The 25,539-nt window shown below is 44.8% G+C and overlaps 5 protein-coding genes across 5 annotated transcripts; 3 read left to right on the top strand and 2 right to left on the bottom strand.

The window, feature by feature from the left end:
- Positions 1–128: 128 nt before the first annotated feature.
- On the top strand, positions 129–12,322 carry LOC135341567 (sushi, von Willebrand factor type A, EGF and pentraxin domain-containing protein 1-like). The gene is made up of 30 exons (XM_064538157.1): positions 129–615; positions 809–1,003; positions 1,194–1,373; positions 1,451–1,627; positions 1,924–2,097; positions 2,345–2,527; positions 2,716–2,895; positions 2,953–3,138; positions 3,243–3,419; positions 3,795–4,151; positions 4,296–4,493; positions 4,874–5,047; positions 5,140–5,313; positions 5,646–5,831; positions 5,936–6,112; positions 6,220–6,396; positions 6,704–6,877; positions 6,981–7,154; positions 7,419–7,592; positions 7,794–7,967; positions 8,097–8,288; positions 8,405–8,581; positions 8,906–9,091; positions 9,200–9,376; positions 9,494–9,670; positions 9,759–9,947; positions 10,095–10,274; positions 10,389–10,562; positions 10,698–10,898; positions 11,048–12,322. The coding sequence occupies exons 1-30, from the start codon at positions 249–251 to the stop codon at positions 12,100–12,102; spliced, it is 6,666 nt and encodes a 2,221-aa protein (XP_064394227.1). The 5' UTR covers positions 129–248; the 3' UTR covers positions 12,103–12,322.
- LOC135341569 (inversin-like) lies at positions 12,226–17,285 on the bottom strand. Its single transcript, XM_064538160.1, has 19 exons — positions 17,118–17,285; positions 16,643–16,852; positions 16,503–16,576; positions 16,318–16,446; positions 16,159–16,259; positions 16,017–16,100; positions 15,833–15,936; positions 15,615–15,738; positions 15,368–15,451; positions 14,974–15,317; positions 14,600–14,745; positions 14,325–14,483; positions 14,196–14,267; positions 14,015–14,130; positions 13,807–13,944; positions 13,539–13,685; positions 13,316–13,479; positions 12,726–13,265; positions 12,226–12,640 (listed from the first exon to the last, which is right to left on the bottom strand). The coding sequence occupies exons 1-19, from the start codon at positions 17,248–17,250 to the stop codon at positions 12,294–12,296; spliced, it is 3,216 nt and encodes a 1,071-aa protein (XP_064394230.1). The 5' UTR covers positions 17,251–17,285; the 3' UTR covers positions 12,226–12,293.
- A 60-nt stretch (positions 17,286–17,345) lies between these two features.
- On the top strand, positions 17,346–18,895 carry LOC135341572 (rhomboid-related protein 4-like). Its single transcript, XM_064538163.1, has 3 exons — positions 17,346–18,133; positions 18,216–18,290; positions 18,366–18,895. The coding sequence occupies exons 1-3, from the start codon at positions 17,416–17,418 to the stop codon at positions 18,731–18,733; spliced, it is 1,161 nt and encodes a 386-aa protein (XP_064394233.1). The 5' UTR covers positions 17,346–17,415; the 3' UTR covers positions 18,734–18,895.
- Positions 18,814–21,222, top strand: LOC135341571 (beta-lactamase-like protein 2). Its single transcript, XM_064538162.1, has 6 exons — positions 18,814–19,190; positions 19,361–19,885; positions 19,993–20,114; positions 20,266–20,427; positions 20,565–20,759; positions 20,842–21,222. Exons 1-6 carry the CDS (start codon positions 18,899–18,901, stop codon positions 21,103–21,105), a joined length of 1,560 nt encoding a protein of 519 aa, XP_064394232.1. The 5' UTR covers positions 18,814–18,898; the 3' UTR covers positions 21,106–21,222.
- A 481-nt stretch (positions 21,223–21,703) lies between these two features.
- LOC135341570 (basic salivary proline-rich protein 2-like) lies at positions 21,704–25,491 on the bottom strand. The gene is made up of 6 exons (XM_064538161.1): positions 25,335–25,491; positions 25,084–25,214; positions 24,759–24,865; positions 23,583–24,132; positions 22,483–22,902; positions 21,704–22,321 (listed from the first exon to the last, which is right to left on the bottom strand). Exons 2-6 carry the CDS (start codon positions 25,202–25,204, stop codon positions 21,858–21,860), a joined length of 1,662 nt encoding a protein of 553 aa, XP_064394231.1. The 5' UTR covers positions 25,205–25,214; positions 25,335–25,491; the 3' UTR covers positions 21,704–21,857.
- Between the last annotated feature and the right edge of the window lie 48 nt (positions 25,492–25,539).

The raw sequence follows: 25,539 nt of genomic DNA, 5'->3' as shown, positions 1-25,539 counted from the left end.
GACTGGCATCCATGTAACTTGCTTGCAACTTGTACTCAACCAATTAACTCTATGCCGGAAGCTATACATGTACAGGAAGTAAATTAATAGTATACTAATTATTAGCTAATTAGGCTAGCTGTAAAAGTATAAAAAAGACCATGATGCCCAACACAGAAACTAGCTAGCTATATTTAGCACGTTGCAAAATAGCATCTTTATATCATTTTGCAGCTGGCCTGCAAATATACTAGATCTACATCTACAAAATGCAAGCTCCAAGGTGCACAAGGTCAAGCAGCATGGTGGACTCATGGATATGGAGAGCTCACTGCTGGGTTTGTCTCTGTCTCTTACTCATACTTACTGCAGCCCCATCATCAGCAAGACAACCACATATTAACCTTCATCACTTATTGGCAAAGAAATCAGTTAGTGTTTCCATCCCATCATGCTGTCCAGATCCCGGGGTCCCAAGAGACGGCACTCGAACGGGAGGAGGAAGATTGATCGTCGGGTCGATGCTGAGGTTCGCATGTAACCCTGGCTTCTTGCTCCGTGGCTCTGAAGCACTAAGCTGCATGCATGGAGAAGGAAATATCCTAGAATGGAATGCAGACTTACCGGAGTGTGTGGGTGAGTGGGTGCACACATATGTCATCTCATTAGACAGTGGTCTGCTGTGCTAATCTGATTATACCTTTCAAAGAACTTGTGCAGTATGAATTAATTGCCTTGGTTATGTTAGAAACCATTTGTTTTGATACTTGTAACTCTAGAAGGTATTAGGTGACCACAATGCGGTTTAACGTCTCTCTACCGTTTGCAGTGTTGCATCCCAATATCGGGTCACCTGACCCCTGTGGACCCCCTCCCGAGCCAGCGACCTTCGCTTTCATCCTCTCCTACTCAGTGGGGGGTAGCGTGGGCTATAGCTGTCTGGACGGCTACGTACCAATCTCCGGCAACGAGCAGCTGACCTGCACTGGGGGCAGGTGGCAGGGAGAGAGATTGCATTGCAGGAGTGAGTCACATGTAGTACTTGGTTTGCATGACTAACTAATCTGGTGGCAATGGTTGACCTATTCGTTTGTCTGCTCCACATATAGAGAATTTCCGTTTTTGCAAACATAATCTGTATAAACTGTACGTGTACGTGTATGTGCTGTGTATACGATGAACAGTTGTAATATAATTCTGTTATATTTTTCTAGGAATTGGACAATGTAAGGATGAGGGAAACTTTGCAAATGGGAGGAAGATTCTTGGAGGCACTCGAGAAAATGATACTGTCAACTTTGTGTGCAATGAAGGACATTTGTTACTAGGCAACCGTCAGCTCCACTGTGGTAGTGATGGCAACTGGAATGGGTCATGGCCACAATGCGCCGAAGGTAATCTCTAAAATGTTCTTTTTTGACCTCAAATGTTAAATGTGCACTAGTTCATAATTTTGGTTTATCTTTCGTAGTATCTGCTAATTGCGGTGATCCGGGTAGAATTACAAATGGTCGACGATTTGTGAGTGGAACGACTCGAGGCTCAACCGTCAGGTTTCTGTGTAGTCATGGCCACGTCCTGCGTGGGACTGAGGAGAGAACATGCTCGAGTGAGGGAGAGTGGTCAGCCAGCACTCCTTCATGCAAAGGTAAGTAGTTTAAGATTGTTGAGAGTTAACTACACTTGTACGTACAATCACAAGCTGCTCTGATGGTGTTAGAGTATAATCACTGTTTGTAAACTGTGTAATGATTGCTGCCTTGTATGTTCACACTCCTAATTAATCAAAATCAAAGAAGCCCAACAACGTACTAAAATCTGTTCTTTGTGTGGGCGTGTTTACAAACATGTCCCAGCTCGTACAGCAAACAATTATACAGGTGTCTATGTCTGTATTGTATGTCTAGTTCCTGTGTGTACATTTTAGCAATTGTTTTCACACAGGAGTACGTTGCAACTCACCATCCAGACCTCACCACGGGTCAGTCTCTTACTCCACCACCCAATATGGAGCCAAAGCAACCTACACCTGCAATCCAGGCCATGTGTTGTCTGGGGCAATAGAAATAACATGTGCTGCAGCTGGCACTTGGTCTGAACCACCACCTCAGTGCACGCGTGAGTCACAGTACATACTGTTGTTACACCCTGTACATGTATATGTATAAGCTTTTTTTACTAGAGTTTTTTTGTACACTTGATGAAGATTTAATCAACTAATAATAGCCTTATATAGTGATGACACTTTCTTCCTCGTTAACATGTGAGCAATTAAGCACTCGAATAGTTAGCATAGTGGGCCGCCTTCAATCTTTGCTTTTGAAGTGTTTTGTTAGCCTCGAATCCTCCTCCACTCGCACTGTAGGAGTTGAGTGTGGGATGCCTAGAAACCCCAATCATGGAACCATTATCCCGAGGTTCAGGGGCACACCACAGTACGGCGATGCAGTCAGCTACTCTTGCCTGAGGGGCTATGGTCTGGTTGGTTCTTCTGATCGCACCTGTCAGGCCGACAGCAGCTGGTCTGGAAACACGCCCTCCTGCATGAGTGAGTGTTGACATGTCAATTAGAGAGGAAGGTTAGAAACCATAGCAACACTAATCTGATTACTTTCTGGTATTTATTGAGTACATCGGTATGTTAATAAGTGACTTCCTAAATGGAAGTTATACTCTACCTACCTCGTACCACAAAGTGACTGTTAAAAACGTTACAATGATTTGCTCTGATACCAGGTGATTCTTGTGGGACGCTCAATAATCCCATCAACGGACTTGTGACTATGTACGGCATGACACTGGGAAGTGCAGCTGTCTATTCATGCAACTCAGGCTACACACTCAGCAATCCAGAAAGAGCACAGCGAATATGTGGACTGTATAGTGTGTGGTCAGGGGAATCCCCTACTTGTCAAGGTACAGTGCATTACAAAGAAAAGTTAGTGTATGAACATTTACGTTTGAATTTTTCAGCCATCACTTGTAACCGACTGACGATACCTCTATATGCAACCTTAACGATGACCAATGAGAATCGATACGGCTCGGTTGCTGAGTACACTTGTAACTTTGGTTACATCATGGTTAGTGGGCAAGAGAGCCTGCAAAGACACTGTGAAGCCACTGGACTGTGGACTGGTCTACCAACTGACTGCTATGGTAACAGTCTATGCACTATAAAGCCCCAATAGTTGTATTTATTCATTTGTCAATTCAAATCAAGTTGTCAAATAAATCATGACAAGTTGTATTCCCCCCCACAGAGGTGAAATGCCCCCCTCTGGAGAGCCCACACAATGGGCGTGTGGTGATGAGTGGCCAGGGCCTGGGGGACGAGGCTAGTTACTCGTGTCAGGAGACCCATCAGCTGGCCTTTGGAGATGAAATACGCACCTGCTCCCAGACTAACCAGTGGACTGGTCTAGAGCCTTGCTGCGTTCGTGAGTGCACACGTACACACTCGCTCTAGAGCCTTGCTGCGTTCGTGAGTGCACACGTACACACTCGCTCTAGAGCCTTGCTGCGTTCGTGAGTGCACACGTACACACTCGCTCTAGAGCCTTGCTGCGTTCGTGAGTGCACACGTACACACTCGCTCTAGAGCCTTGCTGCGTTCGTGAGTGCACACGTACACACTCGCTCTCTGCATTCATGATTGCTGCGTTCGCGAGTGCACACGTACACACTCACTCTCTGCATTCATGATTAGCTTATTTGTCACTCAATTTTAAGTTCGTTGCTTCAAATTATGGTACTTGATTATAACTATATTGCCAATTTTTCCGGGGTTTGAATTTTTCATATCTTGTTTACAGAGAACCCCGTATTTTGCAAAGAGCTGGGTAGCCCTCCCACGAGCTCTGTTGTGTTGACGGGAGAACAGGTGGGAGATCGTGCTGATTACACCTGCAACGAGGGACTGAACAGAGTGCGCGGTGACCTCACCCGGACCTGTCTCCCCTCAGGGATGTGGAGTGGGGAGGAGCCTCTTTGCTCGGTGACGTGTTCATCGTTGTTAGCCCCTGCTAATGGTAGCGTGACACTGGACGGCAACAGACCTGGTGATAGGGCCGAGTACAGCTGCAACTCAGGCTTTATGCTTATCGAGACTGGAGAAGGTAGAGAGTGTCAGGATAATGGGGAGTGGTCTGGAACACCCTCTACATGTGATCGTAAGTTGATAAGCCAATGTATGTCAGGATTTGTCGGAACTTTTTACACTAGATACGTTTAGTTTTGTATGGAATCTCATAACCCCTTTAGTATAGCATGTGATGTAAAATGGTCTCTATTTGTGAGTGTGCATTTCTTTACAGCTGCCACTATGGGTCCTCTTAACTGTGACAAACTGACTGCCCCTAAGAATGGAGCGGTGGATCTCAGTCAGGGCATGATGTCTGGATCTATGGCAATGTACAGCTGTGATGAGGGATATGTCCTGAGTGGCATAGCGGAAAGAATATGCGATCTCAACAAGAATGGGGATTGGTCGGGCACTCAACCTACTTGCTTACGTGAGTGATAAGTTTTTCACTAGTGAAGTTTTGACTGTTATCACTATCAAAGCTTAGTGTGGCCGGGGGGTAGTCAAGGGTACATCAAAGCTGGTTAGTTCACACACATTCAAATGCTGCTCAGCTGTCTTGTTATTCACCCTGACGCTATGTTCAGACAAGTGTTGGGTGCTGATTCAGTCTAGTGTAGACACTATGTACAGTGCAATCACGTTGTAGCGTCTACTTATTAAGACTCTGGCACCTTTATAGTCTCTAGCCTTCACTTAAATAATTGGTATTTTGTAAATTCTGTACACAGTAATACGTATACTTACATATAACACAACATCATGCAGATCTTATACACATCTCCACCCCACACACACACACACACACAGCGGTTGATTGTGGTTTGCTGCCTCCGCCCACTAACGGAGATGTACAGGTCTCCTCGACAACCCTCGGCTCTGCCTTCATCTACCAGTGTGACGTGGGCTATGTCTTGACCACCCACTCGATCAGAGTGTGCCTGGCTGATGGAAGGTGGAGTGGAATGAATCCTGCTTGCCAACGTACGTATATACACAGTAATATTATATATATCTTAACACAACGTCATGCAGATCAACATTTATCACATCTTCCCCCCCACACACACACACAGCGATTGATTGTGGTTTGCTGCTTCCGCCTATTAACGGAGATATAAAGCTCCCCTTGACAACCCTCGGCTCTGTTCCTATCTACCAGTGTGACGTAGGCTTTGTCTTGACTAGCCCCTTTATCAGAGTGTGCCTGGCTAATGGCAGCTGGAGTGGAATGAGCCCTGTTTGCCAACGTACGTAACTATGCACTCAATCATAATCTGTAGTGTATCTGATACAATTACAATTAAGAATGTCTCTGTCTACAATCCATACCACTCCCATAGTTCAATCATTTAATTCCCTCTGAATCACATTTAGTTTTGGCCTAAACAGCTTGTATATTATACAAGTGATATACTCAATATTGTACTCTCACAGATTATACTGTACAGGTCTGCATTAACTTAATTTATAACAGACATTTTCAAAAACATTCGGGATGACTTTATTATAGAGTGTGTTAAAGGAACAGATTAAGGCTATAATTTTTGAGTCACTAAGAGCACTATTCATTATCCTGCAGCCCTCCCTGATACTGTGATGTGTCCCACTCTCTCTGACCCATCTAATGGGGCCATACTTATGACAAACACCACTGTCGGCTCTGTTGTATCGTACACCTGTAGCCGTGGATACCGACTGGATGGACCAATGACGAGGGAGTGTCAGAGTGGTGGCAACTGGACTGGCAGTGATCCTGTCTGCTCTTGTAAGCTACTTATATGACTTGTATTAATGTTGATGTGTTTGGTGTTGATTATGTTAAATACTATAAACTGACCCTCTCCCCCCCCCCCATACACACCTGTGCAGTTATTGACTGCGGGGCCCTGGAGGATCCAGCTAATGGTAGAGTGACCACACTCCAGGGCACAACACTCAACCGAATAGCTCGTTACTTTTGTGATAGAGGGTTTGTGACAGTTGGCTCAAACTTCCGACTGTGTGGCTCTACCAGCATGTGGGGTGGAATGGCCCCAACTTGCCGAGGTAAGCAGTTATCTAGCAATTCATTTTTTGTGTGCTCTTAAACAGAAAGAAGAGTGGTGAAAATATTTTTTTGGGTTGGTTTCAACTGTATTGTTTTCCCCGTATAGCGGTTGACTGTGGTCAACTAATGCCCCCGGTCAATGGCCTGGTGGATACTACAGGGGGTACTGTGTTTGAGAGGGAGGCGGTGTACAGCTGTCGTGAGGGCTATGAGGTGAACGGGCCCACAACGAGACAATGTCTGGCATCAGGACAGTGGAATGGAATGGAACCAACATGCAGCTGTGAGTATGGTGTAGTTCAGAGAGCTAGTGCGTTTTCTAGCGACGAAAGATTCTCAGTAGCTACCGTAGTTAGACTAGGTACTCACACAAGGGATACTGTCTTTAGCAGTGCCCAAATAAGTTCAATGTCTGTCTGGAGTTTATGTTGTGCCTATGGTGTATGTAGTGCTCACTACACACCCAAAACACATACCAGCAAGGTATGTAGCCTCATCAATTACAGCTCTACACTCATTGATTTGCAGACATTGTTGGGCAACGAAAACTGTACATTTTGTCTACATTATTTAGCTATCAAACCCTACAGTGGTGGACTGTGGCAACTTGGACCCCCCACAGAGGGGGAGGGTGTTCTTGTCTGGTACAACGTTTGGTTCCCAGGCCAACTACTCGTGTGACACCCACCACAAATTAGTTGGCCCCGACAGCCGTGAGTGTTTGGAGGAGGGGCTCTGGAGTAACACACAACCAACCTGTGAAGGTCAGCTCTCTCATGCACTCTCACTCAAAGTTCAAAGTTTATTTCTAGATTTTGTTCTAACAGCTTTTAATCCCCGGCCCACCCTCCTCACACACACACACAGCGTTACAGTGTCCTGAGCTTGCCAACCCCAGTGGTGGAGTTGTGGACACCCCCACTAGAACAGTGGGCTCTCTGGCCCGTTACAGCTGCTCCCTCGGATACACACTTATGGGGTCAGACGCGTCGGAATGTTTAGAGTCGGAAATGTGGAGCAATGAACCACCTACTTGTCAAAGTGAGCTTCGATTGTGCATTAAATTTATTCATGTGGCAAAACACATAAGTCTTATACCACAAAGCTTTTCATATATACACAAGCATGATATGTACTTCAGTTTATTTGTGTACCTATTTTCTATCCTGTACACATATCTGTCTGTGGTTTATTGTTAATAAAGTGTGACTCGTATATATTTTACTATTTTACTTGACTGGAAATCTATTTAACAACATGTCTCTTTCTGGTCTTAATTGTGAGGATCTCTTGCCCCTAATGCAGTGATTGTGTGCACTGACTTGTCAGCCCCTGAGGACGGGATGGTTGAGGTGAGAGGGCGTGCAGTAGGGGGGGAGGCTGTATATCGCTGTAACCCCGGCTTCGTTTTGAGGGGTAGCACAACAAGAATTTGTGTTGAAGATGGACAGTGGACGGGGGAGCAGCCTGTCTGTGAAGGTAAGATATATATGGGGGGCATACATCCATGTACGTACCTACCTACAAGCCATATTGAAATGTAGTGTTTGGTTGCTGATTTTTATCGACTGATATACAAGTCGTGGTATGCATACATGTGACCATGAACTCAATATAAGTTACACATGGTATAATAACTTATTGATGCTGCTCATCTCTTCCCCTCTCCCTCCCCCACAGCTGTGACGTGTCCCGTGCTACCCGGCCTGACCAACGGCCTTGTGGTAGTGAGCACTCGAACGGCAGGCTCTCGTGCAGTGTACGTATGTAACAGTGGCTATGCCGTGTTGGGTGTCATTGCTCGACTGTGCGGAGATGATGGGAGGTGGACAGAGGAGGAGCCAGTATGCATCAGTGAGTCAACACCGCACGCATTCTACGCTCTAATTTAGGTATTTGTTTTCCAGCTCAATTATTTTGATGCCATAATTATTTGTAAATCATATACGCATCACGTGAAATTTCATGTGTGCATTTTTCCAGGGGATAACTGTGACGAGATGGAACTGACCAATCCGATGAATGGAATGGTTACTTACACCAATAACGCTATTGGCTCTATAGCAACGTACAGCTGCATCACTGGCTATAGACTGGTTGGTGACTCAACACGAGAGTGTGCAGTAGTCTCCAGCAGTCAGAACAGCTGGTCTGGAGCACCCCCTCGCTGTATAAGTAAGTTTGAGCATGTACGTGCATGTACATTAATGTTGAATAAATGTCACATTAAATATCCACTGACTAAACTTTCATCCTAATTATTTTCTTAACCTCTGTCTCCGTGTGTGTAGAGATTGTGTGTCCTACTCTGATGAGTCCTATCAATGGGGGCGTGTTTGTCACTCACTCCTGTTTTGGAGGAGCTGCTCTGTACACCTGTAATGCTGGGTTCATACAGTCAAACGGTTTGCTCAAACGAACATGTCGTGAGAATAGCCAATGGGATGGAGAGGAGCCATCATGTGAACGTAAGAAGTGTAGGCATAGACGTACTGTACACTGCATTAAATTTAGAACTTGTAACTAAATTTGTAAAGTCCAAAATTCTCTCCTCCTTACTTCTCCACAATCCCCTTCTTTCTCCCTTTTATTCCCAACTGTGTCCTCCACTATTATTTATCTCTATCTCCCCCAATGTTCCTCACTATCTTCCTTTCTTTTCCTCACTCTCTCAGCATTTCTCCACATTAATCATACAGTGTGTGTTCAGCTGTTAAAGGTTAATTTGAGAACAGATAAGGCTATTTGAGTCACTAAGAACAGTACCCTTTGACATTTTGTCTCTCTTGCAGCCCTCCCTGATACTGTGATGTGTTCCACTCTCTCTGACCCATCTAATGGGGCCATACTTATGACAACCACCACTGTCGGCTCTGTTGTATCGTACACCTGTAGCCGTGGATACCAACTGGATGGACCAATGATGAGGGAGTGTCAGAGTGGTGGCCAGTGGACTGGCAGTGATCCTGTCTGCTCTTGTAAGCTACTAATGTGGATGTGCTTAGTGTTGGTTATTGTTATATAGAATTTCACAGCTGTACATGTAAACTATAAACTTACCCTCTCCCCCATACACACCTGTGCAGTTATTGACTGCGGGGTCCTGGAGGATCCAGCTAATGGTAGAGTGACCACACTCCAGGGCACAACACTCAACCGAATAGCTCGTTACTTTTGTGATGGAGGGTTTGTGTTAGTTGGCTCAGACTTCCGACTGTGTGGCTCTACCAGCATGTGGGGTGGCATGGCCCCAACTTGCCGAGGTAAGAGCAGTTATCTAGCAGTCAATTAAGATATTTTTGTATACTCTTAAACAGAAAGGAGTGGTGAGAATATAACTATTTTGTTTGGTGGGTCAACCGTATTGTCTCCCCATGCAGTGATTGACTGTGGTCAACTAATGCCCCCGGTCAATGGCCTGGTGGATACTACAGGGGGTACTGTGTTTGAGAGGGAGGCGGTGTACAGCTGTCGTGAAGGCTATGAGGTGAACGGGCCCACGACGAGACAATGTCTGGCATCAGGACAGTGGAATGGAATGGAACCAACATGCAGCTGTGAGTATGGTGTAGTTCGAAGAGTGGATTTCGTATTATGCAAAGATTCTCAGTATTTAATGACCTCTTGCACCCCACCCTCACACAGTGATAGGGACAGTACCTGACTCCTGTGGTGATCCTGGAACTCCAGTCAACGGAGGTAGGGTTCTCAGAGCCACTATAGTCGGCTCTATGGTGGAGTACAGCTGCAACAACGGCTACATGTTGTCAGCAGGTGGGAACAGAGTCTGCTTGAGTAACCAACAGTGGAGTGGGGTCCTTCCAAGCTGTAACCGTAAGTTACTATATATAGAGCTGGCCTGAGAGCCATCATCAGTGTTTTGCCATAGTATATACAATACTAACTATTCTAACAGTCACAGCAGTAGAGAAGATTTATAGCAACGTACGTACTATTAGCAAGTTGCCATGCACCTTACAGCTGTGATGTGCCCCGTCCTTGCGAACCCTGACAACGGACGGGTGCTGGGGGATGGAGTTACAGTCGGCTCTCGTGTCACCTACTTCTGTAACACGGGGTACAATATTCGACGCACTGATGTTATCTTCAGAGAATGTTTGCAATCGGGAGAGTGGAGTGGGGAGGAGCCTATGTGCATACGTGAGTATAACCATAACCATTATTGTAATTATTTTTGGGTCTGTTGCTAGTACATACACGTATACAATAGTGTAGGAGGTATTGTGACAAATTGTACTACATTTTTCGTTACAGCATTGCAATGCACGTCTCTTCCTGCAATTGCTGATGGCAACGTTGCCATAGCCAGCCTGAGAGTAGGATCTATGGCGGAGTACAGCTGTAACCCTGGGTTCGTCCTCACTGGCCCACAGATGAGGACCTGCCAGCCTGGGGGAGTGTGGAGTGGCCGGGAGCCAGCATGTACTAGTGAGTATGAGTTTGCAGAATTGACTTTGTAGTATAGGAGGTTGCTCTGGATTGCTATACACATTTTGTTGGTTAATTGCCGCCCAACACATGTATTCTCAGGCTAACTTCTTGTGTGTGTGTCTCCCCTTGCAGGTGTCGAGTGTGGTGACCCGGGCAGGCCTGTCAATGGCAGGGCAGTAATGAGTGACTTCTCTGTTGGCTCTCGTGTCTACTTTGTCTGTGATGATGGCTTCCAGACGCAGGACTCTATTGTCCTCCAGTGTATGACCAACGGGAGTTGGTCTGCTCCCATGCCAACCTGCACACCGGCTCGTGCTAATGCTGCTGCCACCAGTAAGCCATCAAATGCCTCTAGATCTAAATTGGTAGATTGCTGTCAAATATGTTGTTCTAGCAGTTCTAATCAGCTCCGTTGACATTATTGCCAATTGTCGTACATCACATTTAACACTATAATTAATATCCTGTGCCTTTACCTACAGATGGTTGCTCTGGTGAAAGTGAATTGTACTCGACTGGTAGTGTATGTCAGTGTGTGGACGGAAAGCTAACCTCCTGTTGCCGCTACCGACAAGATTGGACCACCCTCTCTCAGACTGAAAAGCAACGCTACATCAGCACTGTCAAAACTGTATCCACCAGCCCTGAGTTTCAGCCGCTGTACAATGAACTCATCAAACGCTACGAAGACTCTTTCAACACGATTGCTCAATACGTAATGTCTGACACGAGTCAATTCTTCCCCTGGCATCGATATTTTCTTCTTGAGTATGAGAATCTACTGAGAATGGTGGAGCCATCCATCACCATTCCGTACTGGGATTGGAGTATGAAACCTAGCAGACCGTATGAGTCGTCTGTATTTGATCCTGAATCTGGATTTGGAAATTCTGCTGATAATGTCACTATGTGTGTAAAGTCTGGCCCATTTCAAGAAGGACAGTTTGTTGTGACTCCTTCTGCTGAAGGCACCTGCTTGAAACGAGAGTATGCTGTTTTTCAGTACCCAAGCCGTTCTCATATCGAAGAAGAATTTCTTTCTCTTAGAGCCGATCATTTTGACCAGTTTCACAATTCTATTCAATTGTTTGTCAGTCTGAACACCAGATGCTATGTGGGGGGTCACATGTGCACACCGGAGGCTGCCAACGACCCCCTGTACCTCCTACAGATGTCACGAATTGACCTCATCCTTGAGCGCTGGCAAAGGATGGACAACTACAGAGCTACTGTTCGTTACCATGACGAGAAAGACCCTCTGGTGCTAACTTTCGACGACTCTCTTGCTGTCTCAGATTTCAGCAACAATTCTGCTCTACCCTATTCCGTGTGTGTAAAGTATGCACCTCTGCAGCCAGTTGAAGAAGTAAACTCAAGAACTACACTTCCAAGTTCTGGCCCTGACCTACCGACCATTGGCCCTCTGAAAGATAGCCGCACTGACGCTGTTGAGAGAAGATCAGCTGGAGTGGACTGCTCCTCACTTGTGGACACTGACTCACTAGAACAAAACTATTTGAGAGACCTTTGTGGTTAGGGCTGGTGTAGGTAGCTATGTTACTTATATTTGTCATGTGTTTTATTTTTGTCTACAATTAAATTTCACATTTATTTTCTGTCATATTATAATCACTGAAGTTTTTTATTTTAAGTCATGGACTTTCTATATCACATAATTATACTTTACATTATTATGTACTTTGCAAAAATATATAGATAACAAAACAATCATGTTCGAACAATGTTTGGTAAATGAAGTCTTGTTTTCTTAGTGTTTGCATGAGCTGGTAGAGTGGTGTTCTCTCTAATAAACAGTTCTGGTAGTATACGGCCTTGTCTCTTGAGTCTGCCCTCGCTATGCATCAAAGTGTGCTGCCTTGGTGTCTCCTTAGCGATAGTGCATTGCCTAGACAACAGGTAACTCAGTGATTGGTTGGTGTCGGATGTGGGGCGGACAGAGGATCGTCCTGGGCTGACCAGGGTTGATTGGGGCTTGAGCAGCAGATCTCTAGTGGTTGGTCGGAACAGTTTGAATCCACTTTGCTCTGTCTGGTGAACTCTTCGCCGTGGGTTACCTAATAGAAATAAACAGTGGGACTAGTAGCTAATTGATTGCTACCACATTCGTATTGAGGTTTTGTACCCAGTACATGCAAGCACCTGTTATTGAGATTCCTTTCTGATATGAGGCAACCTCCTTCAGAAGATGACCAGCTCTCAGTGTTATGACAGGGCTGGTTCGAATCTTCTTATAGTTCATCAGTTGGTAGACCTTGAGCCGATGATATTCCCTCCATGACCTCTGAATTATTCTAGCTGCCCTCTCTTCTTTTAACCTCCTTCGCTCCACACCGTGCTGGGTCATTCTCTCCAACAGTGAGTGCTTCAATCTCATTCTGCGGTATGCTCTCTGAATGACCAATGCTGCTTCAGTGTGTGATCGAACAGTTTGTGTCTGTTGGAACATCAGTTCACTGTACTCTTTTCTTACTCGACTTTTGGCCATTATCTCAGCGTATCGATCAAGCTCCTCTCTTTTGGCTTTTTCATCACGCCTTTTTTGTTCAGCTTCTCGAAAATCCCTCCAGTTTTTCTGCTTCTCTAAGAATATTTCACGCATCTGCAGTGCTTTCTCAAGACGTAGCTTCTTTTCAGCTTCCCTTTGCTCTTTGATGTTGTAGATGTCCAAAACCGTCAAATCTGATGAATATTTTAATCAAAGTGAACAAGATAAACAAATTTAGACTCACTTTCAGAAGAAGTAACAAAATCTTCTCTCTGAAAGGTCTTCAGCCGAGCGTTATCATGGTCACTGGCTACTCTTTGTCCATAATCTACCATTAGTTGGTAGTGTTGCTTTTGCGAGCGATACTGGGACAGCTGAACCCTAAACTTTACTCTTTGTAAAAACCCCCTGGATGGTGCATGGTGTGTGACTTAATTAGAAGGGATTTGAATATTAGATTAGCTCACCTGACGTATGATTGGATGAGTACAGCTGCATAATGTCTCTTCACCATCTCTTTGAACCTTCCACGCTGTATGTACCCTCTCACTCTCGCTGCAATGACAGTGACAGCTCTCGCTTTCTTCCTCAGCTTTGAGAGATCACATCTTGCCCTGCGAAATTATAGACAAAGAATTTATCTCAACTTTGTGGCTAGGCTTCAGTGTGTGTGTGCTGTATGATCTACTGAGGGTAAGGGGAGCTCTAGCTATTTATAGAGAGTTTTTGCAATACCGATATGCCCTGTATGCAGACTGAATACTGACAGCTGCCAAGGCTCGTATGCCATCAGTAGCCAGAGCGCCTGCCTGAGTCAATATGTCCACACAGTCCACATGACCGTTCATGACTGCAAAGTCCATTGGAGTACGACTATAGAGGAAAGAAACAGTGAATGGCAGATAATTGTAATAGTTGTTAGCATGTGAATACTGCACAGTACCTTTCATCTGAAAAGTCCATGAAGTTTGTGTATGCTCTGTGTGTGACCAGTGTGGCCAGACATTCCAAATGTCCCTCCATGGAAGCATAATGAACGGGACTCCAGCCATTCACATTCTGCATTAGATTACATGCATGTGAGGTGAATCTCATAATCTCAAGATTAACAATAATTACTGCACCTGAATGTTTGGGTTGGCTCCATACTCGAGCAGAGTAGTAGCAGCTTGGTCATTACCAGAGTATGCTGCCATCTATACAATAATACATGGACACCAATATAATGCTTCACTGATTATTTTCTCACTCACATGCAGGGCAGAGTCTCTATTGCTGTCTTGAATGTTCATGTCTGCTCCGGATTGGGCCAGAGATTGAACACAGCCGACTTGGTTGCTTAGGACTGCCAGGTGTAGTGGAGCTTGACCCTCACTGTCTTGAGTGTCTGGTTGACACCCTCTGGACACAAGCTGCATGTACATATCATCTGTTAGGCATGCCAGTGTGTAGCTTTTATATATACGCACTCAGGCTACATAAAGTGTGATGACCCTTCACCACCAGGACACTTCAACTATTGACTCACCAACTGCACACACTCTGCATGGCCTTGCTCAATTGCTAAAAAAAGGGGTGACTGTTGAAGTTGGTCTTGGAGGTTTGGGTTAGCTCCCGAGGAGAGAAGTGATGCAATGCACTCAGAGGAACCACTCTGTGCAGCCAGGTGAAGTGCTGGAAATAAGTGAATTCATAGTCAGGAATGCATTACTTGGGAAACCATAACTAGTTGCTGCATGGTGTAACTATAAAACTGGTGCATTGGGGAGTCAACAGCAAGGCAGTTTACTGCTGTAAAGGTGAATTCTTTTGAATTTTTCAAGTCTTGGGAGTCCTATTTAGGAATCCCTTGCCCATAAAAGCAAACAAACAAAATAGCAAGCTCATAATCATGATTGTTACCTGAACGTCCATTTGGATCCACACTATCCACTGACTTTGCTACACTCCTGTTCTTGACAAGGATGCTCAATATGTCTCCCAGGTCATGTTCAGCTGCCACCATGAGAGGTGTCTTCCCCTCCCTGTTAGGAACGTGGGTTAGATTCGACAGTTGATTAAACGCTTTCACAATCCACAAGGACTTCGCCTCAACAGCATAGTGTAGAGCAGTTGAGCCATCAGCGTCAACTGGAGAATCCAACGCTCTGTTAGCTAGCAGCACCTGTGCTGTGTCGGGACGGCCATTCTTGCAGGCCAGGTGTAGAGCTGTTCTCCCTTGCTCGTTGGTGGCATCAATCTCAACACTGGGAAAGAAGAAGTTATTACTTGCCACTACTAATTTTAGCTCACTTACCCACTCAGTTTCAGCAGAGTATCCACAATGTGAGTTGAGCCAACACTAGCAGCTAGGTGGAGAACACTGTTTCTGTTTACATCCCTACACAAAAAGCAAAGCAAGTAGCGTTGCCGCATAATGGAGGTGTAGTTGAATGTTTCAACAGCCATAACAACTAATATGCATCCAGTATAGCTTTATAACGTGGTGTGCACATTTTTTTTATGCTCCTTCCTAGTAAGAAAGTATGAACATCTACACTTACTTTTTACTGGTGAGTGGAGGGTATGCTTCCACCAGCGCTAGGATGGAGGAGGAGTCTGGGTTGTTAACTGTCCAATGAAGTGCCGTCTTGCCCTCAATGTCCACAGCTGTGACGTCAGCATCAGCTGTGAGTATATAGAGAGCAAAATCAACAATGCGAATGTAATTGTTAATTGCTAATGTCGTTCATTAGTAGGAACATACAAAGCAAACACATACCTTCATTGAGTAGTGTGATGTGCTTAGCTCTTCCAAACTGTGCTGCACAGTGCACAGGGGTCATATCCTCATTGTCTCGCGGGTTTATGTCCCCCATCACAATACTGTACATAGGAGGAGAAACAATAGCTCATCCATCAAGTGGTCATGTTTGCTAGCTATTGCAAGGCATCCGCTTACATACCTTGCATGCTTGAGCAGTACCATTAAGCACTTTGTGTTCTTATTAGCTGCCGACCAGTGTAGAGGAGTTCTTCCGTACACATCTCTACAGGTACAAGCATGTTATCATGGTGCCAGTCTGAATGGGATATGTTTGCACATACCTAGGTGTCCAATCGGCTGCTGCTTCTATGAGAAACTTCATTGCTCTGTGCTTCCCAAAGAAAGCCGCGTAGTGCACAGCAGTCCTTCCTTCAGAATCCGTCTATATGCATGAGGTTAATCCCCAGTAACTTCTTGATACGTGTATATAGCTAGTTTACCTTTTCTCTCCTGGCACTGAAGTTGAGTAGCATCTCTATGGCTAGAATGGAGTCCGCCATAGCGGCATACATGAGTGGGGTACACCCATTAGAGTCCATCTCATTGATAGGAGCTCCTGGTCCATATTGCTATCATGGCAAATGTATTCTAATAATTGTATACATGTACTGCATGTCTTGACTACCTTCATGCAGTGCATGATCCCTCCCCTATCTCCCTGTGCAGCAGCTTTGTGTAGTCCCTCAAGCTTGTGCCCACCTACACACACACACACACACATCAGCAGGTGCCAGCACTGAAACATAAATGACCCACAAAACGGACCTCTCTCTTTCACGAAATCTTTTAGCTCTATTTCACTCCCTCCTCTCATGCTCTGACCCAGGTCACTAATCTGTGTTCCTGTGATCTTCTTCACTCTCCAACTGAGCACTGACTTCTCTGCCAGTCTCTCTCCAGTTCCCCTAACTCCTGTGACTCCATTACTGAACGCCAGCTCAGCATCTTCAGGGATGCCCTCAAACTGAGAGTAACCTGAAAAAAGATATAAGGGTGTTTATAGGCACATAGAAGAATCACTATTAGACTAGAATGTTATACACATCCTTTTCACTTAACTTGAAATATTAAAGCTGAAACGTTACATGTATACTAATTGACCTCAAGTGTGTGTACAGAGCCAATGGTGTGGTCCCACTGTGTACACTGTAGTGGTTGACTAAGTTTTCTTTGCATTCAAGTGAGGTGAAAAGGATTGATCCTAGTACCTATTATATAAAACAGAAGTCAGTTGGCTCACCAAAGGAGTATGCATTGTAGGGATCTTGTTGATTGACATATCTTTCCTGCTCTTGAATAGCTCTAGCATACTCCAAATAGTACTGTAGCTCCGTTTCAATTGGTTCTTGAGACAATTGCTGTGTGTAGGCCATTTTGTGCTAAGTCAGAGTAGAGCAGCCCCACCCCTCTTTTCTAAGCTCTAATGTGCATGCGCGTACACGTCAAGGTCAAAGGTTAATGTCAGCAAAACAGACTTGGCTAACCTTTGACCTTAAAAAGCTGAGAATATCTCAGGCTAGCTGAATTAAAAGATCAACATGTTTCGTTCCAGAAGACGCTATGGAGGTGGAGGCTACGGAAGAGGTGGTGGTATGGGGATCTTACTGATGGGTATGCAACTGTTCCAACTATTCAACTTCATCTCGAGAAGCAATGACTATTTCCCCGTTACCCTGGGTGTCCTCGCTCTGAACATTGCAGCGTACCTACAGCCTGGAGTAATCGCCTGGCCGTCTCTACAACAAGCATGCATCAGTGTACAAGGAGTGTGGTTTCAAAAACAGTGGAAACGAATGCTATTCTCCCCATTCTTTCACTCGAGTGACTTCCATCTTTACTACAACATGGCGTCGTTCATCTGGAAAGCTATCTCCCTTGAAAAACACTTTGGAACTCCCTACTTTCTGTACATGATCTCTGTATTCTCTATGGGAACTGGTGCTCTGTATTTGGGGATCAACTACATGCTTGCTGAGATATTCGATCAGTGGTCGTACATTCAGTCTTGTGCCGTTGGATTTTCTGGCGTTGTATTTGCCCTTAAGGTGGTCACCACACATATGCAGCCTGGAGGTGTAGCCAGGGTGATGGGCATACTCCCTGTACCGATGAGACTGGCCTGCTGGATTGAACTGATACTCATCTCTGTGCTGTTCCCAAACGTCTCGTTTGTTGGACATCTAGCGGGTATTTTGATTGGATTGGCATTCGTATCTGGACCATTGAAGACGCTTATGGATATTCCACTCTCAATAGGTGAGTTCATGTGTGTGAAGTTAACCGAGTGTAATTATGTTATGTAACTACTTGTTTAATGGTAACCCTTTTTTCCACTCAGGTGCAGGTTATCCTCGAACTGGGGGAGCTCAAACTGGTGGGAGAAGGACATACACCTACAGAGCAGACTACTCAGGTATATAGAATAGAACATATCACTTACTAACAAGTATAGTGTTCATTAATGTTCTCATATTAATTTCTCATGCAGGCCACCGAGATGGTACACCTCGTCCAGATGGTCCTGATACTGAAGAGAGGGAGTTACAAGCAGCCATTCGACGCAGTATGGAGGAACAGGAGGCGACACCCACCAGACCCAACTCCACACCAAACACCAGTCATTCAGAAAGCAGTGAGCTACAAGAAGCAATTGAGAGATCAATGGCTGATTCTGACTACCATCCACCAGATCAAGTCCCTCCATACAATCCCTACTACAACTCAAGTGATGTTAGAACTGATCCAGCAACGAGCTCTGAAGCTGTCAGGAGAAGACCTGTGGTTCCAGCTCAAGATACAGACGATTTAGACACTGTACGATCTGCTAGATTGAGACGATTTGGCACCAACAGTTAGAGTTAACTAATAATACATGATCACCAACAGTTATAATTACCACATACCCATACATTTTTTTTGTTTTGTGTCAGATACCTCATTTTGGTTCATTGGAATGTTGCAGACCAGTAGAAAGCTATGAATAACATTTTTATCATGTGATTGGTAATTGAGAGAGAAGAGATGAAGAACTTCACTTGTTTAGTACTATGTTGCTTCTTGCTGCATGTGTCAGGTAACCCCATGAAGGGGAGGGTAAATAATTTGTCCCCTTTCTGTCAGAGCCACCCAAGACCCATTGTCAAAACAGAGGATATCTTGCATGCCATGACAATGCAGAGCTCATTCAAAGAAGCAGAGAATAAAATACAAGCTGCTCTGAGTGGGGACAAGTCTCCTGGAGGTGTTGTTGTCGGCCTTGTGTACAGGGATGCAATGATTTGGAGTCAGGGGTTTGGACTCATAGACATGAAAAGTGAGTATTAACTATTAAATCAACTGGGTAGCTAGTATACTAATGAGCTTATAAAGAGAAAAGAAAAACTTCTCTTTATAAGCCCTTACTGTTACTGAGTTGGTAAGCTTGATGCTTTAGCTATGCAGACCATGTTGACAGAAAGGGGGGTGGGGCTTGTATTTCTGCAGACCCTAACAGAGGTGCTCCAAGTCAAGACACTGGTTTTAGGATTGGCTCCATCACTAAAGTACTCACATCTCTACTCACACTGATCCTGAGGGATGAAGGATTACTGTCTTCACTCAATGCAGATGTTACTGATTACCTCACAGAATTCACCATAAAGAATCCGTTTAAGACCAATCGAGGGGTCACTTTTCGCCAGCTTATGAGTCACATGTCTGGGCTGCCAAGGGCAACACCGTGTGAAGACCTGTTTGAAACAGGGTGCACTCTATCGGATGAGGAGATCTATAAGAATTTAGCAGACATTGAGTTGTTGTACCCACCTGGGAGCCAACCACTTTATTCCAACCTGGGATTTGGACTGCTGGGCAGAGCACTCGAGAAGGTACATGGAACTGGCAAATGGGAAGATGCTGTGCAGAACTTGGTATTTGACCCTCTGGGGATTGTCAACTCTGGAAATGAATACACTGACAAGGATATTGCAAAGCTTGCTCTTGGTTATTACAAAGACGGTTCACAGGCTAGTAAGTTTGTAATACACCACACAAATTCATAACTCCTAAATTTCAAATTTCCCTCGTTTTACTATCTGAATGCCAGTGTGCCTTACACAGTGAACACTCACATGCAGATTTTGTATCTATGGGCTGGGATGCACCAGCTGGTCAAACCTACTCAACTGTCTCAGACTTAGCGAAAATAATGATGCTAGTATTCAAAGATGACAAGCCGGTCGACAAAAGTACAGGACAAGTAAGATACTTACATGTAATGTAACTCCCTGAAACCTATTATCTATAAGACTATAATTATAATTATATATATACCCGTGCTAAAAAGAAAAGTCTTGTAGAGCTACAGAATTGTTCATTGTGACCCTTCCTTATTTTATCCATCCTCTCAGATTCTGGATGGTGAGACTGTCAGAGAATGGGTGGAGCCAGCCTACTTATACCCAGATACTACAGGCTTTAGCTACCCGTGGGAGCTGCTCACATTGGGCAACTACACAGCACACACAAAAGATGGGAGAATCAATGGCTACATGTCTGAAATCCAGATGGTGGTATGTACATCAATAAGCGTCATTGAATTGATTCGAGAAAATAGTAAAATGTTATAATATTATACATAATAAAGTAAAAACCATTGTTCAAGTAAACAATTAATGTTCAATGATAGTCAGTTTCAATTATCTCACAGAATGAGCTCAAGACGGGGTTCGTGCTCCTTCAGAGTTGCGACAATTGCTTATCCCACTATGACATCATCGGGATCATGGAAAGCCTCGTCCTGGAAACAGAGAAACAGTTGTTAAGGTTACAACCACCGCCACAGGCGCCTAACAATATAGCAGAATACACAGGGGCATACTCAACTATTGTGGATGGAGCAAAGGTGAGGCTAAATGGTATTCACTACGTTTACACACAATAGAAAATGTTTGATTAACCTACTCCATTCATACATATATACACAGGACACATTGAATGTCACTCTAACAACATTATACGGAGGTCCAATCCTCTCCATGCAACAAGGTGGCTATCCGGCTTACTTAGAATGGACAGGGGATGACTCCTTCCAAATCAGTCTTCAGGGATTTTCAAGAACCTTCTCCTGTTACATACTACACGGAGGACACATCGGACAGAGGGTATACTTCCAAAGGGGGGAGGGAGCCATCGCTAGTCTCACTCTGCCAGGAACTGTCTATGGCAAGGTCTACAAGAAAGACTCGTAATTTGGACCTGTGTGTGTGCACTGTTGGACAAATAATTTTAACAGTATAAAATGACATTGTATATCAGAAAAGTGTATGTTACAACATTACACGAACATAAATTGTCACTAAATTGGATTGTAGTCAACGTTTGTGTGTAAGGTAGACTATACCTCCGTTGCCTTCTGGAGTAGATCAGGATCTTGCAGCTATCGCACTGCTTCAGTACCTTCCCCATTTAATAGCTACACCCACTGTAACACAATCATACGAGTGGCAATTGTACAGTATACCCTCGCTAATACGGACCCCTTTAGTCTGAAACCTCGCAGACAAAATGAGGGGCTGTCACTAGAATAGCTTTGCTGAATCATCAATAATTTTCTATTAACAACATGCTCAATACCTTGCGAAAACGACTCGCTCTATTAGAGAGAATATGCTATTACTATGGCCGCCAGAATGGAAGCTGCTTCGTTAATGATATTCATAATCGTTTAACGACATTAATCAGGAAATTCATGTATTCTGGTCCCACTCTATTCGGATTAGTGAGGATCTACTGTACACCTACCTACAATGTTATGCATTTACACCACATCAAAGCTTTTTAAATCTCGCCAATAGTAGAAAACCATGTAAATCCAGTGAGAAACAGTCAACAGCTTAAAGGAATTCTAACTAAAGTAGTCCAAACACCAACACATGTATACAAGCGTCTAACAAAAGGTAAATACAAAATACACTTGTTCAAAGTTAGTTTCTCGTGTTGGCTAGTATCTAGAACCCGGTTTGTAATCCTGAGCCCCATAGCCCTGACTAGCTCCTCCGGCAGAGGGCTGGGTCCTCTGAGTAGAAGAGGAGGCATTGAATGCTGAATATCCGACTTTGGGGGCTGCCTGGGTTGAGCTGGTAAAGCCATCACCTCTTCCCTGTGGTCCCAGTGAGGAGTAGCCGGCAGATCTGGAGGCTCCCCTACCCAGTGGACTGGTAGTGCTCGCTCCATACCCGGTACCCCCACCTCTGGGGCCACTATAACCGGAAGAATCGTAGCCTCTTTGTCCACTACTGCTGCTGTAGCTACTCCCTATGCCAGAGCTGCTCGGGAAGCTGGACCTTCCCTCACCACTGGAGGAAGCTCCGTATCGATCTGCTGGGGGGTTTGAGGGTGGTGGGCGACTGGGAGGGTCACTGGTGTAACTTGATGAGGGACCTCTGTTGCTGCCGTAGTAGGGGTCTGAACAGGGATATATAGATCTACATGTGAATGCACCTAGTATTATACTGACACTGAACAGATGATAAACTAAATACAATTTCCAACACAATACACTAACAACCAGCACATAGCCTTTGGATACACATAGCCCTTGGATACACATTACAAATGCTATCAACCTGAGGAGGAGTAATCAGATTTCGGTTGGCCGCTGCCGTAGGTGGAGCCAGGGCCGGTGGATGATGATGAGAATCGACTGGTGGAGGCTTGAGCACTGGGGGTGTTCGCAGGTCCACTAGATCTATAGGAGTTGCTGCCGTTACTATAAGAGGAGTAGGCATCTCTTGACTGCGAAGGAGGTGGACCACCACTTGGGTAGCTATCGTAGGGGTCACTCTTATGGGGTGGGTAGTCTCGCCCGCTGGATGGTGTAACCTCAGGAGGTAGTCTAGAGGAGTAGCTACTTGTATCTGGTGGTGGTCTGTAGCTGGATCCTCCTGGAGGGCCACCCTGACGTTCAGAATAGTAGGGGTCATCGTGGTAGTCTCTACCCCCTGAAGTTGGAGGTGGTCCGTAGTGACTGGAAGATGAGGGTGCGCCTACACAGAGTGCAGAGCCATCAGGGTTAAACATATAATGTATATGGACTGTAGAATCATTAGGTAGGTATAACACGATGCTCTATGTAAATCAGGATTACAATTAAACCATTGCATATGCTGATGCTTCGGTGGAAACTACATTATACAACATGAAGCTACAAGATCTATTTAACTTAACTTTTATGTGCAGGTATAATTATGCAGAATTGGTGTAACGTAGTGGGAAATCATGATCTTTCTTACTCTTGCAGCTACCAATAGCCTATAGCTAGTGTGCTAACTAGTATGTAGAATAGCAACGACAAATTTGATACGACCATCCTAAAGAGACTGGAATGGTCACATAACTCGAGAACTACGCAAATCTACAAATAAAAAATCCTGGCCAAAGCTCTTACTTGCACTACCATATACCTCACGTGCGCATGCGCATCGAGGCATAGTGAATTTTGCGTGTATATACTAAAAAGTTGGGTAGAAACTGCAGCCAGTCTAAGTGTTTGCAATAACTGGCACTGACAAGTAGTCTTCCATCAACGGAAGTTAGCAAACCTCTCATACAAATATAATACCTTCCAAGAGCTATGTATAATTATATAAATTCACTACCCAACTACATGTAGTAGCACTGTGTCTCCGCTATTCCTCACAGGAAGTGTAACTCATGACCCACTTACCACGCCCACTTGAGTACCCTCCACGACTAGGTGGTGGTCCAGTTCCGTAGCTGTCCCTCATTCCAGGTGGTGGCAGGTCATCTGCGTAGCCTCCCCCTCTAGGTGGTGGGGGAATTCCTCGGCTGGGAGGCCCCCCACTGGGGCCGTCTGGGGGTAAAGGAAAAGGGGGATCAAGCAGCCCGGACCTTGGTCGTGGGCCAGGAGGTGGCATTGGGCCCCCTAGGGGGTGACGAGGGAAATCAGATGGACGTGGGGGTAACGGTATGCCATAAGGGTCAAATCGACCCGGTAGTGGGGGAAAGTCCCCTCCCCTAAGGTAGTCTTCCTTAACGGCAGACCATAATTCTCTCTCTCTGCTGTGATCACGGTCTCTGCCACGCCCTCTGTCTCGTGAGCGTGATCTCGAGCGGCGTCTGCTTCGATAGGGGCTATGACTTCGTCTTCTATCTCTATCTCTGCCTCTGTCTCTAGGCCTCCCCCTGTCTCTGTCTCGATTGTCTGGCCTCGGGATACGACAGAACTCCACTGATAGTTTCTTGCCCCCCATATCCTAAGCATCACATAGTGCAGAATGTATACAATTTAGACAAAGAGAATGAACACTTCTCTAGCAGTGATGTGCACAGAATTATTGAAGTGGTGACCGTGTATTGGGTTTTGATTAATGAATGACACGATAGCATTCCTTACTACGCAAATTACATGGAAAAATTGTATGCGCCTGCTCACTCTTTGCGTTTTAGCCAATTGCGAATTATGCGAAAATTCTGCAATGCATAATCAAAAGAACGTCAAATTCGAAACCTGATATACGGTAACACACAAATATGCCTCCTTTTTAGGCCTGGTTATGTTTGTCTAGTGGTGGTTGCTTTTGTCCAGAGGTGGTTAGTACCAAATACCACCGACCAGTGTGGGCACATCCCTGCTCCAGAATTTACAAATTACAGCCTTGGTGCAAATAGATCCTTGTAACATAATTATGTAGAGTGTGAAGTTACTGAGAGTTGACACTGGAACCCACTTCGACTAACAACCGCGCGCACTGAATTTCACTGAATCTAAAATCTAATTTCATACTGGCTAGTAATCGATACAATACTTTGCCATCTAGACCTTACTGTGAGTACACGCTATTAGGCACCACATTACCAATCACATAGAACACCCACTCACCCTTCCATTCATTCCCTTGACTGCGTCCTCTGCATCCTCTTTCCTCCGATACTGGCAGAATGTGAATCCTCTCGGCTTCCGTGTCTCCTTGTCCTTGGGCGAGAACACTGCAGTCATGCATTAATGATTACTACAAGGCGCTCAAATTCTAGCACTTAAATTTAATTTCTCACTATGCCTTAATAGTATATTCACTGTACATGCTTCTAGCATCATGTATGGACTTTAATAGTTGAGTGAAACGCTTCAACCACAAGTGTAAAATTCATGTACAATTACAAACTAGAACATTGCTTTGACAATAAAAAAAATACAGTATGCTCACAGTCATCCACTTTGCCGTATTTCTCGAACATGATGGTGAGATCCCCCTCGGTGAGGTCATGTGAGTAGTTTCGGATGATGATCTTGCTCTCAAGATTCTCCTCGCGTCTTACAAACGACATCTTTTAATACCTACACAGGACATACAAACATTCCAATTATGGTATGACAAAGCATAGATACAAAGGGACAAGCAAACAAAGCTATTCTATAAAGAGCACACTCACACCATCTACAAGCATTAATATATACCTCTTCCTCACTGTACTATGGAGATGTTTATTTTCATGTGCAAGTACAGCACACTGTAGTATAGTAGCTTTAGTCCTAGCTTTTATCTATGTACGTATATCGTATGTGATGAAATTTACTTCTCAAGATCACATGGACGACACGGTGGACAGTCTGCGCATGTGCAGTATATTGAGCCTCGATTCTAGGCCGCAAGACAACAAGG

The sequence above is a fragment of the Halichondria panicea genome, chromosome 9 (assembly GCF_963675165.1).
Source record: "Halichondria panicea chromosome 9, odHalPani1.1, whole genome shotgun sequence".
NCBI lineage: Eukaryota > Metazoa > Porifera > Demospongiae > Suberitida > Halichondriidae > Halichondria > Halichondria panicea.
This window is presented reverse-complemented; position numbering and strand designations above follow the sequence as displayed.

What these genes read in the sequence shown, in the direction of transcription:
- LOC135341571 (XM_064538162.1), top strand. Translation starts at nt 18,899, where the DNA reads ATGAAGAACTTCACTTGTTTAGTACTATGTTGCTTCTTGCTGCATGTG. An exon ending in TGGACTCATAGACATGAAAA is followed by an intron (nt 19,191 to 19,360) that starts GTGAGTATTAAC and finishes GTATTTCTGCAG; the next exon opens with ACCCTAACAGAGGTGCTCCA. An exon ending in TCGACAAAAGTACAGGACAA is followed by an intron (nt 20,115 to 20,265) that starts GTAAGATACTTA and finishes CCATCCTCTCAG; the next exon opens with ATTCTGGATGGTGAGACTGT.
- LOC135341567 (XM_064538157.1), top strand. Translation starts at nt 249, where the DNA reads ATGCAAGCTCCAAGGTGCACAAGGTCAAGCAGCATGGTGGACTCATGG. An exon ending in TCTACCAACTGACTGCTATG is followed by an intron (nt 3,139 to 3,242) that starts GTAACAGTCTAT and finishes TCCCCCCCACAG; the next exon opens with AGGTGAAATGCCCCCCTCTG. An exon ending in TGAACCACCTACTTGTCAAA is followed by an intron (nt 7,155 to 7,418) that starts GTGAGCTTCGAT and finishes CCCCTAATGCAG; the next exon opens with TGATTGTGTGCACTGACTTG.
- LOC135341570 (XM_064538161.1), bottom strand. Translation starts at nt 25,204, where the DNA reads ATGTCGTTTGTAAGACGCGAGGAGAATCTTGAGAGCAAGATCATCATC. An exon ending in TCAAGGGAATGAATGGAAGG is followed by an intron (nt 24,133 to 24,758) that starts GTGAGTGGGTGT and finishes TGTGATGCTTAG; the next exon opens with GATATGGGGGGCAAGAAACT. An exon ending in AGGGTACTCAAGTGGGCGTG is followed by an intron (nt 22,903 to 23,582) that starts GTAAGTGGGTCA and finishes CACTCTGTGTAG; the next exon opens with GCGCACCCTCATCTTCCAGT.
- LOC135341572 (XM_064538163.1), top strand. Translation starts at nt 17,416, where the DNA reads ATGTTTCGTTCCAGAAGACGCTATGGAGGTGGAGGCTACGGAAGAGGT. An exon ending in GGATATTCCACTCTCAATAG is followed by an intron (nt 18,134 to 18,215) that starts GTGAGTTCATGT and finishes TTTTCCACTCAG; the next exon opens with GTGCAGGTTATCCTCGAACT. An exon ending in CTACAGAGCAGACTACTCAG is followed by an intron (nt 18,291 to 18,365) that starts GTATATAGAATA and finishes TTTCTCATGCAG; the next exon opens with GCCACCGAGATGGTACACCT.
- LOC135341569 (XM_064538160.1), bottom strand. Translation starts at nt 17,250, where the DNA reads ATGGCCTACACACAGCAATTGTCTCAAGAACCAATTGAAACGGAGCTA. An exon ending in GCAGCCGATTGGACACCTAG is followed by an intron (nt 16,101 to 16,158) that starts GTATGTGCAAAC and finishes TTGTACCTGTAG; the next exon opens with AGATGTGTACGGAAGAACTC. An exon ending in GAGCCAACCCAAACATTCAG is followed by an intron (nt 14,131 to 14,195) that starts GTGCAGTAATTA and finishes AATCTAATGCAG; the next exon opens with AATGTGAATGGCTGGAGTCC.